The sequence below is a fragment of the Ascaphus truei genome, chromosome 4, assembly GCF_040206685.1.
Source record: "Ascaphus truei isolate aAscTru1 chromosome 4, aAscTru1.hap1, whole genome shotgun sequence".
NCBI lineage: Eukaryota > Metazoa > Chordata > Amphibia > Anura > Ascaphidae > Ascaphus > Ascaphus truei.
The window spans coordinates 400,309,477-400,323,451 of record NC_134486.1 but is presented as its reverse complement, the minus strand read 5'-3'; the positions used below and the strand labels follow the sequence as shown (position 1 = coordinate 400,323,451).

Below are 13,975 nucleotides of genomic sequence, written 5' to 3'. Positions count from 1 at the left end.
TGCACTATGTATACTCTCTTTCCCTCCACACATATGCTGTCTGGCTGAGAGTGAAGATCGCATCATACTCAGAATCCACAGATCCAGTCCACTGAGACCATTGTGTCTAAACTGCCCGTGTCCTATTTAAATCTTGTGAGTAGGCAACACTCATGAGCCAAGATAAAAACCACTTTAATTCACCCAGTATCAAACTGTCTGCACTTATATTGTGTTTTTTTATATTCTTTTCTCCCATGCTCCCCCTGGATCACGCACGAATATTGGACTATGTACATAGATTTCTATCGTAGGTAACACAAGCTAATACAGGCATACCCCGGTTTAAGGACACTCACTTTAAGTACACTTGCGAGTAAGGACATATCGTCCAATAGGCAAACAGCAGCTCACGCATGCGCCTGTCAGCACGTCCTGAACAGCAATACCGGCTCCCTACCTGTACCGAAGCTGTGCGCAAGCGGGGAGACTATAAAATCTGTTACAAATGCGTTATTTACATCAGTTACGCATGTATATGTTGATTGCAGTACAGAACATGCATCAATAAGTGGGATAAAAGGTAGTGCTTCACTTTAAGTACATTTTCGCTTTACATACATGCTCCGGTCCCATTGCGTACGTTAATGCGGGGTATGCCTGTAACAAGGGCTATATAGCAATGTAGAGGAGTTAAAGGTCTACAAGGGATTTCCCTCCTGGGACCCAAGGGAACCAAGGAGTCAGGGCAGTGGCATGTATAGTATATCATATTATTCTAATATTAATATTATTTAAAAGAATCGGACAGGCACTTGTATTTCCAAAATTACGTTTTTTTATACCTTTAACATTTCAATGGCAAACAAATTCTGTAGAGGTTTTGACAATCTTCTTAGTGTTTTTTGGTGATGAGATCTACAGATAAGTAGGTGTTTTTTGTTATTTATGTGTGACGTGATTATGGCGCGGTTACTATTCAAACAGATCAGGGCGAGGAGTTGGCACGAATGAGTTCAGCGGACCCCACATTAAAGAAAAACGTTGACTAATCACCGAATACAAATAAGTTAAAAAAAAAATCTTTGGTGGTGAATCAATCTTTTGAAGGCGGCCAATTACACGGGTAAGTGGCTCGCTAAGTGGGACCGTCCCTTTAACCACGTGAAAGCAGTTAGCCGCATAACATCTCCTACAATCCCTAGGATCGTAGCTGGGGTTGTGTGCAAAGGTCCAAGCATTAAAACCAAAGTTGCGGCAACACCGCAGCAATGATACAGAATATTCTCTTGCTTACCCAAAGTCATTCAAGCACCGCGGCAAAAACTGCAGTACATGGCGTTTCCTGAATCGGCTCTTGCACGTTGTACAGTGGCGGCCATTTTGGGGGGTTTAAGACCCCCCCTCCCTAAATGTAACATCAGAGCCCCTTTATATATGATCTATATTTATCCAGAACAGAGAGCCGCGCATATCGAACGATGGGATGGTGGAGGCGATGGGATAAAATATTGTGGCGTTCGCGTTTGCACCCTTTAATCCTTCGGTTGCCGGAGGGGCCCGCGACCCATCCTACGTCGCAGACCGCTCTGGCAACGAAGGGGTGAACCCGCAGACCCCTGCCATGATCTTGTTTTCTCCCAAGGGATGGAGTTCGATTCCCGGCGTCGTCTCCTTGTTACCTCGGATAAGTCACGTATCTCCCTGCACACATTAGAGTGTAAGCTCTGCGGGGCAGAGGGCTCGTTGTGCCTGCAAAAAATTACGTACAGCGCTATATACACTGTCAGCGCTATACACGGATTAAAAAAAAAAGTATTTTTAAAAGGATTTACTTTCCCCTACTTGACTTTATATTAACATTGCTATATTTATGTGCATTTGTCTTCATGACATCATTTTCGTTCAGGAATTTGACCTATTTTAACCTTCGTTATGCCGGAAAATCTGTGTGAACAGTATGCAACTTAAACACGAGAGAGAGAGCGCGAGCCCTCCATAACCACCGCAGCCATGTTCGGCAGCACGGTTAATGAGAGGAGGAATAAGTACAGTAAGGGTCAAACCAAACGCGTGTCTTTATTAGAAAAGGTATTGTGAAATATATTGCAGGCCTGCTTGGCTGCCATTGGATAACGCCTTTGACTTTGTATTGAAGCGCATCTCGTGTGCTATGTAAGCAGTGTAGAAAAACAGTTGCTTAGCAACAAGCATCATCCAAGTTCTACTACAGGAGGCGCTGCCTCTGTCAGAGTGATCGCTGAACACACAGTGGCTGTATTTGTAACTTTTGTTGTGTAGTGGCCCAGCTAGTTCTACTTAATATACACACACACACACACACACACAATACACACACAGCAGATATCCCTTTATATGACTCAGCATCCATCACTTATCAAGGAACACGACTATGAGGTTGCCGTGGCAATTCTGCATGGACCGTTATGGTTACCTGACTGCTGTCAGGCACGCACACACCTAGGTCACGTTCTTTTGGGTCACACGCCTAGGTCACGTTCTTTGTGTTAGTCCAGTTGTGGTAGTGCAGAGTAAATGAGAACTTCAGTATTAGGTGATACCTTTTTTTATTTTAAATTTGGACTAACAATAGATATTATAAGACCAGCTTTCGGGAGTTCTCTCTCTTCCTCAGGTCGGCAATACCGATTTAAATCAGAACTGCTGGACCTAAGGAAGAGTGAACACTCTCGATAGCTTGTCTTTTAATATCAATTGTTAGTCCAAATCAAAAAAATCACAGCAAACACCTCCTGTATAGACACACGTGCACTGCACTACAATCGAAGAACGCTTTACCTTCAAAACAGGGGTATTTGTATGTATATAAAGAATCCCGTACCTTACAGAATGGTGACATTTTTCTCCTGAGAAGACATGGAGATGTATACCTGACACTACACACAGGTTGGCCGAGTGCTCAGTACTTGCTGAGACTGCAGAATCAGCCGGTAACTGGTAATCGTTCCCAGCAGATGAATGGGCTTTATTTAATGTATCAATCCACCTCCATCCTGATCCACCGAAACGCTGATACACTAAATAAAGGCTGGTTTGCCGTCCTATTTGAAACAACTGACAAATCCCTCCTGACATCGTGACCTCTTGCGCCTTGTTTTTGTGCTAGTACTTCTTCAGTCCCCCAGCTGTTTTAGGGGGTGTATAGTTGGGAGGGGAGGTGGAGGTGAGAGGGGTGCGCTCTCACACACTGCCAGCAATATGTACGGCTGGATTTGCAGTGCAAACAAATGGAGCAATAATGCACATTTTTTCCAAATATATGGCTCATTACTTCACAATCTCGGGTGCAAATCCGTCTGCTACATCTGTATGAAATACAGCCGGACTGCCCATTCATGGTAACTGGGAAACCACGTAAATATTGAGGAATCTATATTGATCCAGAGGGTAAATATCTTTACAAAAATAATTTCGGGGCAATTATCCCTGAAATAATCACAGATTTAGAGTCGTGGAAAAATGTATCACTTAATCTGTCCGGCAGATGTCAGATGGTTAAAATGATCAGTTTCGCAAGATCAATCTACCCTTTACAGATGTTACCAATATTATTGAAACACTCCGATGTTAAACGTCTAAAAAAAGCAATTTCTAGGCTTATCTGGAGGAAAGGGAGACATAAAATCACTATTAATAAATTATGTCTGAAGTAAGAGTTTTGGGTGGGGGGGGGGGGGCTTAATTTGCCTAATATTAGAAAATATAATCTGGCCTGTGTAGCAAGTCATGTAGGAGATTGGATAACTGGAAACAGCTATTACTCATGCCTAGAATTAGAGGAGCAGTCATTGTCCCCGGACAGTCACTAATCTGCCCCTGCCTAACACATAAGCCCTGGTACCCGTGCAGACAGTGTTAGGGTTAATCTGTGTTCCACTGCAGTAAACAACTCTCTTGAGTGGCGGGAGATGTGGGCTGGGCCTGACGCCAGTGTGCTGCCCTATCAGGGGCTCAGACCTAGGACCCTCCTCCTGGTTACAAGAGGGACTGCAGCACCCAGCACTGATGGGGCCTGTGGGGAATTGAGTTGCTGCACCCATGTAAGAGATGAGAGCTCTATTTCCTGAAAGCCTGTCCTGTCTTCCCCACTAACATCGACGGACACGCACTTATAGCAAGCGCGACGCGACGGGAGTGACGTCTCGACCAAAAATGTGGTAGCCGGTCAAATTTGATTTTTCAGAGGCTGTCGCCACATGTGACAGCCTCTGAACCAATCAATGGCCAGGTCGCTAGCGACGTCGCTGCAAAGCAAAATTCAACTTTCGCGGGTGGCGACGGTGACGTCATGCGTCGCCATTGCGGGCACTATACGGGCGGCCTAACAGTGAGATCTCCCAGAGGGTGGGGGAGTACCTGTTACACATGTAAAATGGAGAGAAATATCAATGGAAACCAAAGGAAACTCTTGTAATTAAGGATACATGGGCTACTTGGAGAATATTGAGAAAAGAATTTGGGCTTCTTTACAGATATGGAGAGACTAGGGGATTAGAACTCTGGGCCAGTTGGTAGATTTATTTATTTATAAAATATTTTACCAGGAAGTAATACATTGAGAGTTACCGCTCGTTTTCAAGTATGTCCTGGGCACAGAGAAAAACAAATAATACATGGTTACAAATACAGTTACATAAATGAACAGTGTATACATTATATACAAGACATTGCGTGCACAGTTAAAGAAAATATATATTATGGGCGTATGAGACAGTTACAGACCAGATTAAAATGTGAGACAGCCTTAGATGTGAACAATGGTAGATTCTTGACGTTCCAGGAACTGAAAGAACAAATGGGACTGCCTCAAACACATCACTTCCCTTATATACAAGTAATGCATTATTGCAAGAGTATGGAAAGATATAAATCAGATCTATTGGGAATAGATGTTGTTGATGTATTTTTTGAGGATGCTAATAGTACCAAATATTCTATCTCAGATTGATATGATTGGATTAGGGACAAGGACTATGGGAAGGATCTAAGAAAAATGTTCACTAGATGGGGAAAATATTTCCCAGGAATTGAAGGAGTTGATCTGTTACTCCAAACGTTAACTTGGGTTAGGAAAATGATAATTTCTGAGGAGTGGAGAGAGATACAAGATACTGCATAGGGCCTATTATGCTTTTGATATCAATTATAAGGGGATAGAGAAATCTAAAAATAAGTGCCCCAAGGGCTCCCAGGAAAGAGCAGATTTAAAACACTGTTTGTGGGATAGTCTGGTTATTTTGGGGATAAGGTTCTGCTGTACAGTATATACAATAGTATATATAGCATAGTATATACTGTACAAGAAGTTATTGGGGTAACTACAATGAAAGAGCCCTTAGCCTTGCGGTTTGGAAATATGGGAAGTAGGAAAGAGGTCAGTGTAAGGAACAATGCCCTAAGGCTGGCAGAGATCGTCTTGCTTGCAGCAAGGAAAACAGTGATGGTGAAATGGATAAAGCCTGAACCCCCACTGTTTGCTCCAGTTGGATGGAAGTTTGGTCTAGTCCAGTTACGGGGTTGCATGGTGTGTCTAGTTTTGCAGTCAACTTGTATGTACTTACATATAGACACACACACACACGTGTGTGTCTACATGTAAGTGTGTAGGTACATACATACAAGTTGACTGCAAAACTAGACACAACATTTATTTTATATATACACACACACACACACAGTACTGTACTGTACATGCATACATGGAGCAGCTCTTCACATATGTATGCTGAATGTTCTGCATTACCGATCTGTATGCATTGTATATGACACAGCTTAGTTTGTGCAGAAGGACAAGGATTAGTCAGATTTATATTTTCACGTGGATGTACCATTGCCACAGATTGCATTGTATATTTCATTTATCCATCTGCGACACATGCCGTTACGGGGGGGAGGGGGAACCCAGAAACCCACCCACACACTTTCACATTGATTTAAAAAAAGACATTCCTAAATGTTGCATTTTGTTAACGCTAATAAAATTATTATTCATTCAATTCTTCGTTCGCACTTCTGCACCGTTACTAGTAAAAAAAGAAGATTTTAGGCGCCTATAATGGTCAATAGTGGGTTAAAAACAAAAAATGACTAACATTCAGATACATCAGTACTTAAGTTGTTATTGTCTCTAGTAATTAGATTTTATAGTTATCTACATCTCTTCTGATGAAGTATCTTTGAGGTTAACCCTTTGAGTGCCTCAAGTCATTATGTTTCTGAATGACATTGCCCAAGGGAGGCCAACTCAGGTCCTCAAGACCCCTCCAACAGGCCAGGTATTAGGAACATCACTGCTTCAGCAGAGGTGGCTCAATCAAGCCACTGATTGTGCCACCTGTGCTGAAGCAGGGATATCCCTAACACCTGGCCTGTCGAAGGGGTCTTGAGGACCTGAGTTTCCCCCCTCCCTGTCAGCCCTAGCCGCTGCTGTGATGAGGACAGACGAGGCATCCCTTTGTAGCATGCCGCGGGATGTCAGACTCTGCACAACACGAGGTCTCCGTACTGCCGAACGCTGCTAGCTGTAGTTGTTGTCGCACAGTGCAGTGTAATAGTGCAGTTCCATGCAGCAGCGCACGCGGCTTATCTCCTGTGCCAGTATTAGAAAGCCGTGCATTGTTGCTCATGTTTAAAAGCAGAATAATTGGAGCGGGATCAAATAATGAAGTCGCTGGAGCAGCTCTTCACATCTTTAATTGCCAGCAGTCAACAGTGAGGTGTATTATCAAATAGCTGAGAGGCAATAAAACGTCACTGGCTGCTGAACGTCTGTCGTCTCAGTCGGGGCACTAGGGAGCAGTGATTCGGTTAAAGGTACAGTGCCGGCAGCTAAAATCGGATTAGCGCATTCAATCTTGGCGCTGGAAATATTTCTCAATGAGTAATTATAACATTAAGAAGATTAGACGAGTCCGAACATATGAAATCATTTTGGAACATTTGAAAGATTTCGCGTGCCGCGGGGACTGACATTAATTCATTTGGGGCCCGAGCTGGACGATACCGTGATCTGGAATATCCATTAACATTTGTTTATTAACAAAAGGAGCAGCTCAGTGAGTAGAGACACTGACTGGCACTGAGTGTGAAGCAGGGGAGTCTGGTTCAATTCCCGGTGTCGGCTCCTTGTGACCTTGGGCAAGTCACTTTATCTCCCTGTGCCTCAGGCACCAAAAACATAGATTGTAAGCTCCATGGGGCAGGGGCCTGTGCCTGCAAAATGTCTCTGTAAAGCGCTGCGTAAAACTAGCAGCGCTATACAAGAACATGCTATTATTATTCTGTTACCTTTATACATTTATTTTTTTGTGTTTTTAGCCTCATTACGTATTCCACTGATCAATTCCCAGCAGTAATAATTTGTTGTCATACGGCAGAAACATGAATATGAAATGATCTGATGGTAGCTCCAGTATCCGTGCACGAGCCGTGCAATGTGCATGTTTGGAACGGTAGCTGTGTTCTTCCGGGCGTAGCTGGGCGCCATGGGAACGTGCAGCGCTGACCCTGTGTTGGCGCTGTGACTGCCCTTAATTCACAGGGCATACCCCACCTCAGTTGCTACCCACATTATGTCTTCTATTTCGGAAACGCGATACGCAGAGTCTCTTATTATAGATATTCCTGAGTCCTCTGATGGAGGGGGTTACCAAATGTCACTATTATACGAACTAGGAAAGGGAGAGGGGCATTATTGGGAGGTAAAAAGATGAATTGCTGCTTCAAACATGTTTGTGCCCACTGAAAACAACCAGAATACACAGGGGGCAGATGGGGGGCTTCCCCTGCACCCCCTCCACCCGACCACACTCTCTTTCTCCTCTGTCTGCAAGCGGTTAGACCAGGAGTGGCTAAGTCCAGTGCTCAAGGGCCACCAGCAGGCGAGGTTTTCAGGGTATCCCAGCTTCAGCGCAGGTGGCTCAATCAGTGGCTCAGTCGAAGACTGCACTACCTGTGCTGAAGCAGGGATATCCTGAAAACCTGACCTGTTGGTGGCCCTTGCAGAGTGGAGTTGACCACCCCCGGGTTAGGAGGGCATTATGGGTGGGCAATGTCACTATATCGGCAGAATCCAGCAATCCAGCTGTGAATTGCTTTATATTGAAGCATGGCTTATTTTGCTGAAACGGTGAGCTGTATCTTATGCACGCGTAGATTAAAAAAAAAAGCACCTACTTCAATAGTTATTGTATCCAGTGTTAAACACTGTATTTGTATTCATTATATCGCAGTGTTAAACTCCATCCACTGCACATTACCCGCCTCCTGACCGCACACTACGCCCGTGGGACATTACACATTTTTACGATTGAACGCCAAATCCTTCAATGTTTTGAGAGAGGGAGAAAGACACGGTAACCCCATCGCTGCCGGACAGGCCTGATACCAGGTTACAGCACAAACAGAACCTCCTGGTATTCGGCAGGGATGAGGTTAAATAAGCCGATCGGGGGGGGGGGGGGGGAGGGGGAGGGGCGGTGGCGTTTCTGCGAGTGTCTGTGCCGGGAGAGCATGTCAGAGATTTCTCTTCACAGCTCTGCGAGGTTTTCATATTTCCTGCTTTGGCTGTAGCACTTGTTAATAATTACCGTGCTACATTAGATGTTGTTGTACTAGGCCGCTCGCCAGACAAAGAGAGAGCGTCGCTGAGCGGAGGCCTGGAAGGGTAACACGCTGAGCTTTCCAGAACGCCGCCTGCCAGGACATAACAAGGATGTTTGCTGGCAGGTTAACAAGGCTATCGCGCCGTGATTGCGGAGTGTGGAATACGGCCGGGGGATCCGTGCGGCGAGGCAAAGATACGGACGCTTTGACGCACGGGAGTGTCCTACGTTTTTGTTATTTGCAGGCATCTCAATGCCACGGTCTTCAGGGCTCCGCCGTCCTGCGATTATGTAGCGATAATGTACTCGCAAACGTCACTAGAAACTAGCAAAATCGGGGTGACATTCCCTGGGCGTCATAGCAAATTAAAATACCACTTGTGAGTTCATTCACATGTCTCAGAGAGGTCTGCAACCCTGCCGTTGCCAGGTGTCCAGTATTGAACCGGACGGTCATGTATTTGGCCACTAGGTCCAGTAAAAAATTAGGGGTAATTCTGGACATGTATGTATACTGTATCTTTATTTATATAGCGCCGACGGTGTACTCAACGCTGCACAAAGACAATGCAGTACAGGGAATTATAATAATACAATAAGCACAGCAAAGTCAGACAATAGGAAAGGAAATCCCTGCCCCGAAGAGCTTACAGTCTAAGTGGTATGATGGGAGACTTGCAGAGACAGCAGGTGAGGGAATAAGTGCAGTAGATGGCAGTGCTTGGCCACGATGGGTGATAGGAGTGACTGTGGGTGTGGGACAGTAGCCAGGAGTGCAGGCTGCTGGGATGCTTGATTTGCGAGGCGAGTTAAGGCTGGTCAGTATTAAATTAGATGGATTAACACCATTAGCAGGGAAAGAGGCAGCAGGGAGGCGTGGGTGAGAGCAGGTGTGTATATGGCTGGCTGCAGGATTAGGAGAGAGATCCCCAGCAGCAGGAAGGAGTAGAGAGAGAGGAGGTGAATAGAGTATTTGTGGAGGTGCTTTTTATTGAGGGGTGTAGAAGTTGTTGGGAAAGAGGTGTGTAAATAGTGGTGCAGTGTATGGGAACAGGCATAGGTGGAGGGAGGAGAGATGAAGGAATGTGGATAGGAGGGGAGTGGGGAAGTTGGAGAGAACAGAAACGTTTACAAAGGAGTGAGTAAACGGCAAACAGAAAAAGCAATAGGGAGTCATAGTGAGATGCAGGGAGAGAGGTAGGAGAGAGTTCCCAGGTATTGGAGAAATAGGAAGAGCAGGAGTTGATAGATAAGGTGTATAAATCAGGCCTGGCAGGGCAGTGTAGCACAGAATATTAAGCAGCAGCTTAGAAACTGAGTCTACAGATGTGTACAAATGATCAGAGTATTCAGAAAGCCAAGTTCTCACAGGCGCAGAGTTGTTGTTGTTGAAGTGCAGAGTCCAGTTCTTCTTGTAGTCTTCACCTCCAATTCAACTCCACAGGCACGTGATATGTGACACTTAAGATGCTTCACAGCCATGTGTAACATATGTGTCCGGTATCACCTCTCTGGACATAGTTACCTGACCGGCTTGGGGGGGAACCGCGGGTTTTCCCTGAGCAGGGAGAGAGCAGGGCTGTTGCTAGGGGGCTGGGCAGTTTCCTCCATCCTGATTGGCTGCATTACCCAGCAGATTGTCCCCTCTAGGGAAATACTACTCTGGTTACACATGGCTATAGTGTGGTGCACCTGCTGGCTTACAGGACTCCTGAGTCTCCCGCTTGGGGACTGGCTTGTGAGGTAATGTTGAGTTATACTCACTCATGGTACAGCGCCTCCATCTCTTCCAGATCCCCAGCGTAGTAGGGATGAGTCTCTGAAAGAGAACCTCTATGTGCACCTTCTTCCTTAGTGACTCCACACACAGGACAGAAGCGATATCTTTCTTTGGCATCCTTTATTGTCATCATACATGGACAGCCGCCCATCATAGTGGCTTGGTCGTCTAGACACTCATCTCAGGTTGCCAACCCAAAGGAAGTCCCTGACCTTACACTCCCCGTCAACGGCACTGAAAGCAGGTCTAGCTCTTCCCCTACTCCCTAATGAAGTAAGAGGTATAGTCTTCCACACCACTCCCTAGAGGGAGGGCCACAAACACTGCCAGAGCCCTGATAGGTTGCTGGATAGACTCACCTCACTCAGATGGTGAGGCACACACACTAAATAGAGGAAGTGCTGCATATTATATAGCTTCAGTAGGCACCACCCCTGTGTCACTGTTAGTGGACACAGAGCCTGATGTCACTTCCTTCACTGAATAATACACAGCATATGAAGTGAGGGCAAACCCCATGATTACTCCTGGTAAACCTGCCCTTTAACAGGGATTATTGCACAGGAGGAGAAAGACATGTAACCCCAAAGGGGTGGGTTAGTGTGTGTGTGGTGTGTGTGTGTGTGTGTGTGTGTGTGTGTGTGTGTGTGTGTGTGTGTGTGTGTGTGTGTGTGTGTGTGTGTGTGTGTGTGTGTGTGTGTGTGTGTGTGTGTGTGTGTGTGTGTGTGTGTGTGTGTGTGTGTGTGAATGATTGCAGAACTAAAAAAAAAATATTTATTAAACTTTTTTTTTCTTTAAAAAATCTTATTTAGGACTTCCTTTCACTCACACATACACACACATACACACACATATACACACACACACACACATACTCACACATACACACACACATACACAGACATATACTCACACATACACACACATACACACACACATACACAGACATATACTCACACATATACTCACACATACACACACACATATGCTCACACATACACACACAGATATACTTACACATACACACACATACACACACATATACTCACACATATACTCACACACAGTGTCCTATACATTTGCTCGCCCCGGGCGAGTGGATTTAACATCGTGGCGAGCTCCTATTGGCCCAAGCAGCACACGTGTGGTACTAGGTGGCGAGTAGATTTTTTTGTTCGGCGAGTAGATTTTTTGGTGATTTGTCGACCACTGCTCACACATATACTTACACATACACACATATATACTCACACATATACTTACACATACACACATATATACTCACACATATACTTACACATACACACACATACACACACATATACACTAACCTGCAGCTCCCGGCTCTATAGACAGGAAAGCATGCGGCACGTGCACGCGCGTTCGCATAGGAACGCACGTCCGCATGCTGTATATAACAGCCCTAAGGCTTTAACCTTGTTGGTACGAGAGGCGGCACAACATATGGCAAAGTGATGGGGGCCCCTCCAGCGTAAGAAGGTTCAAATAGGAAACCAAATAAAAGGATTTATCTTGGGATTGTGGGAAACTAAACACGTCTTGTATATCCAATGCTGTAGGATGTATAGTAGGTTTGCTAAGCAATTGATGGTCCTGGGAAGAAATATAATGGGTTCCCATCCACTAAACCAGCCGTGGCCAACTGTAGTCCTCAAGCCACCGACATGTCAGTTTTAAGGATATCCCTGCTTCAGCACAGGTGGCTCACTCATATCCTGGAAACCTGACCTGTTGGTGGCCCTTTAGGACTGAAGATGGCCACCCCTGCTCTAACAAGTCATTTTAGTTATTGACTGAGCCACTGATTGAGCCACCTGTACTGAAGCAGGGATATCCTGAAAACCTGACCTGTTGGTTGCCCTTGAGGACTGGAGTTGGCCACCCAAGAACTAAACCTACTGAGGGCTTTGCAGTGCTGTGTTACCTTGTAAGAGGGAAAGAGCGTTGTATGGATAACATCATGCCCCCGAGACATCAAAACACCACCCGCTGTGCCTTGGCCCGAATGGCTGATATCCGCCAGTAGATTTGGGCGCGCTAGACCGGATCGCGCTTTCACGGCACCGTAGCTACACGAGAAATACTTGTCATTGTGGCTGCCATTTGTATCAGCGTGTCTTTGTTCCTTCGCAGGCCTTGGACGGGTTTTTCTTCGTCGTGAACCGAGAGGGGAGGATCGTGTTTGTGTCGGAGAACGTCACGGGTTACCTGGGCTACAAGCAGGAGGAGCTGATGAAAGACAGCGTCTACAGCATCCTGCACGTGGGGGACCACGCCGAGTTCGTCAAAAACCTGCTCCCCAAATCTCTAGGTAACACGCGGGCATTTCACTCGCCACTTTCAAGACAGGGGGACAGGACGATCCTGAAAGTTTTCGTTAAAAAAAAAAACCGAATGGTTAGGTTTCATGTATTGTTATTTTTTTACTGACAGGATTGAAGCAGAGGGTCTCCCGAGTGGAATCCCCACTGATTTCAGCTCCGGGGAGCCCCTGCTTTTAAAGATACCTCCGTAGGGGGTTCTGGTATATCTGTGGAGTTTAACGTTACTTGGTCACGTGGGCCAATAGGAAGCTGCAAGGGATGATGTCACGGCTTCCTATTGCCCCCCGCGGGACATTTAAGGCGGCCATTATGTTAGGCGCACAAGTTCCTTGCCTGTTGCTACCGGGCACCCCCTACGGAGGCTACTATCCCCGGAGCCGAAATGAACAGGGTTAAAAGCAATAAATGAAATCTGTATTTCTGCTTCACCCGATGTTATCATTTTAACCCCGAGTTAATTGTGTTTCTTCCGATTTCAAAGCGGTTCTGTGCATAGCCTTGTTTTTTTTCTTTTTTTGCTCTTATAGTTTAAGTGCCATTGCCCACACACCAATTACTCACCATATGTGTGAAAAAACAATTACTAGAATAATTGTTTCATGCATCTTCTCATCAAGTATTAATAGAGATGGGTGTGTCAAGATAAACCACTTAACAAATCCAACAGCCTTGATGTGTATACATATACAGACATAGATCTGCCCAGATGATGCATGGGCCAGGATACTGGGCATCACGGACTATTTGTTAATGGTCAGTGCTTTGTTTTCTGAAGGTAACATAAAGGGACCTGGAATAAAACAAATAAATGTTTCTCCTGGGATATTAGTAGAACGTAAGTTTAGATGTTATTAACAAGTCTGAAAACCATTATCCAGCACGAAGAACAGGAGTGTCAACATGTTACAAAAAAGCCATATACTGTATATACGCATTCTAGCTGAAACGCGGGTGTCACTGTTAAGAACTAATCCACATTGTACGTACAAGCCCTTAGCGGGTCCAACCCACGGAACGCAAGCTGAGTCTTTACTGCACCCTTTGCACGTCCATTCAGGGTACCGACAGCCGGCTGTTTGAACTCATCATTGTGACAATAAGATTAATGGAGGCTTTTTTGGTTTCGATCTCCTACAAAATAAAGGTGATAAACGTATTATCTCCCGAAGCCACATAGACGATAGGCAGCATTTTGCCATATCTTCGCCAGTCCAAATCTTCGCCGA

At 45.3% G+C, this 13,975-nt stretch overlaps 1 protein-coding gene across 9 annotated transcripts in view; it reads left to right on the top strand.

Moving 5' to 3' along the window:
* NCOA1 (nuclear receptor coactivator 1) overlaps nucleotides 1-13,975 on the top strand; it is a 446,052-nt gene that overhangs the window by 359,005 nt on the left and 73,072 nt on the right. For all 9 annotated transcript variants that reach the window (XM_075598641.1, XM_075598642.1, XM_075598643.1 and 6 more), the window contains one exon: nucleotides 12,559-12,736. In XM_075598641.1, coding sequence (XP_075454756.1) covers nucleotides 12,559-12,736 — 178 coding nt within the window. The remainder of the gene's footprint in view (nucleotides 1-12,558; nucleotides 12,737-13,975) is intronic.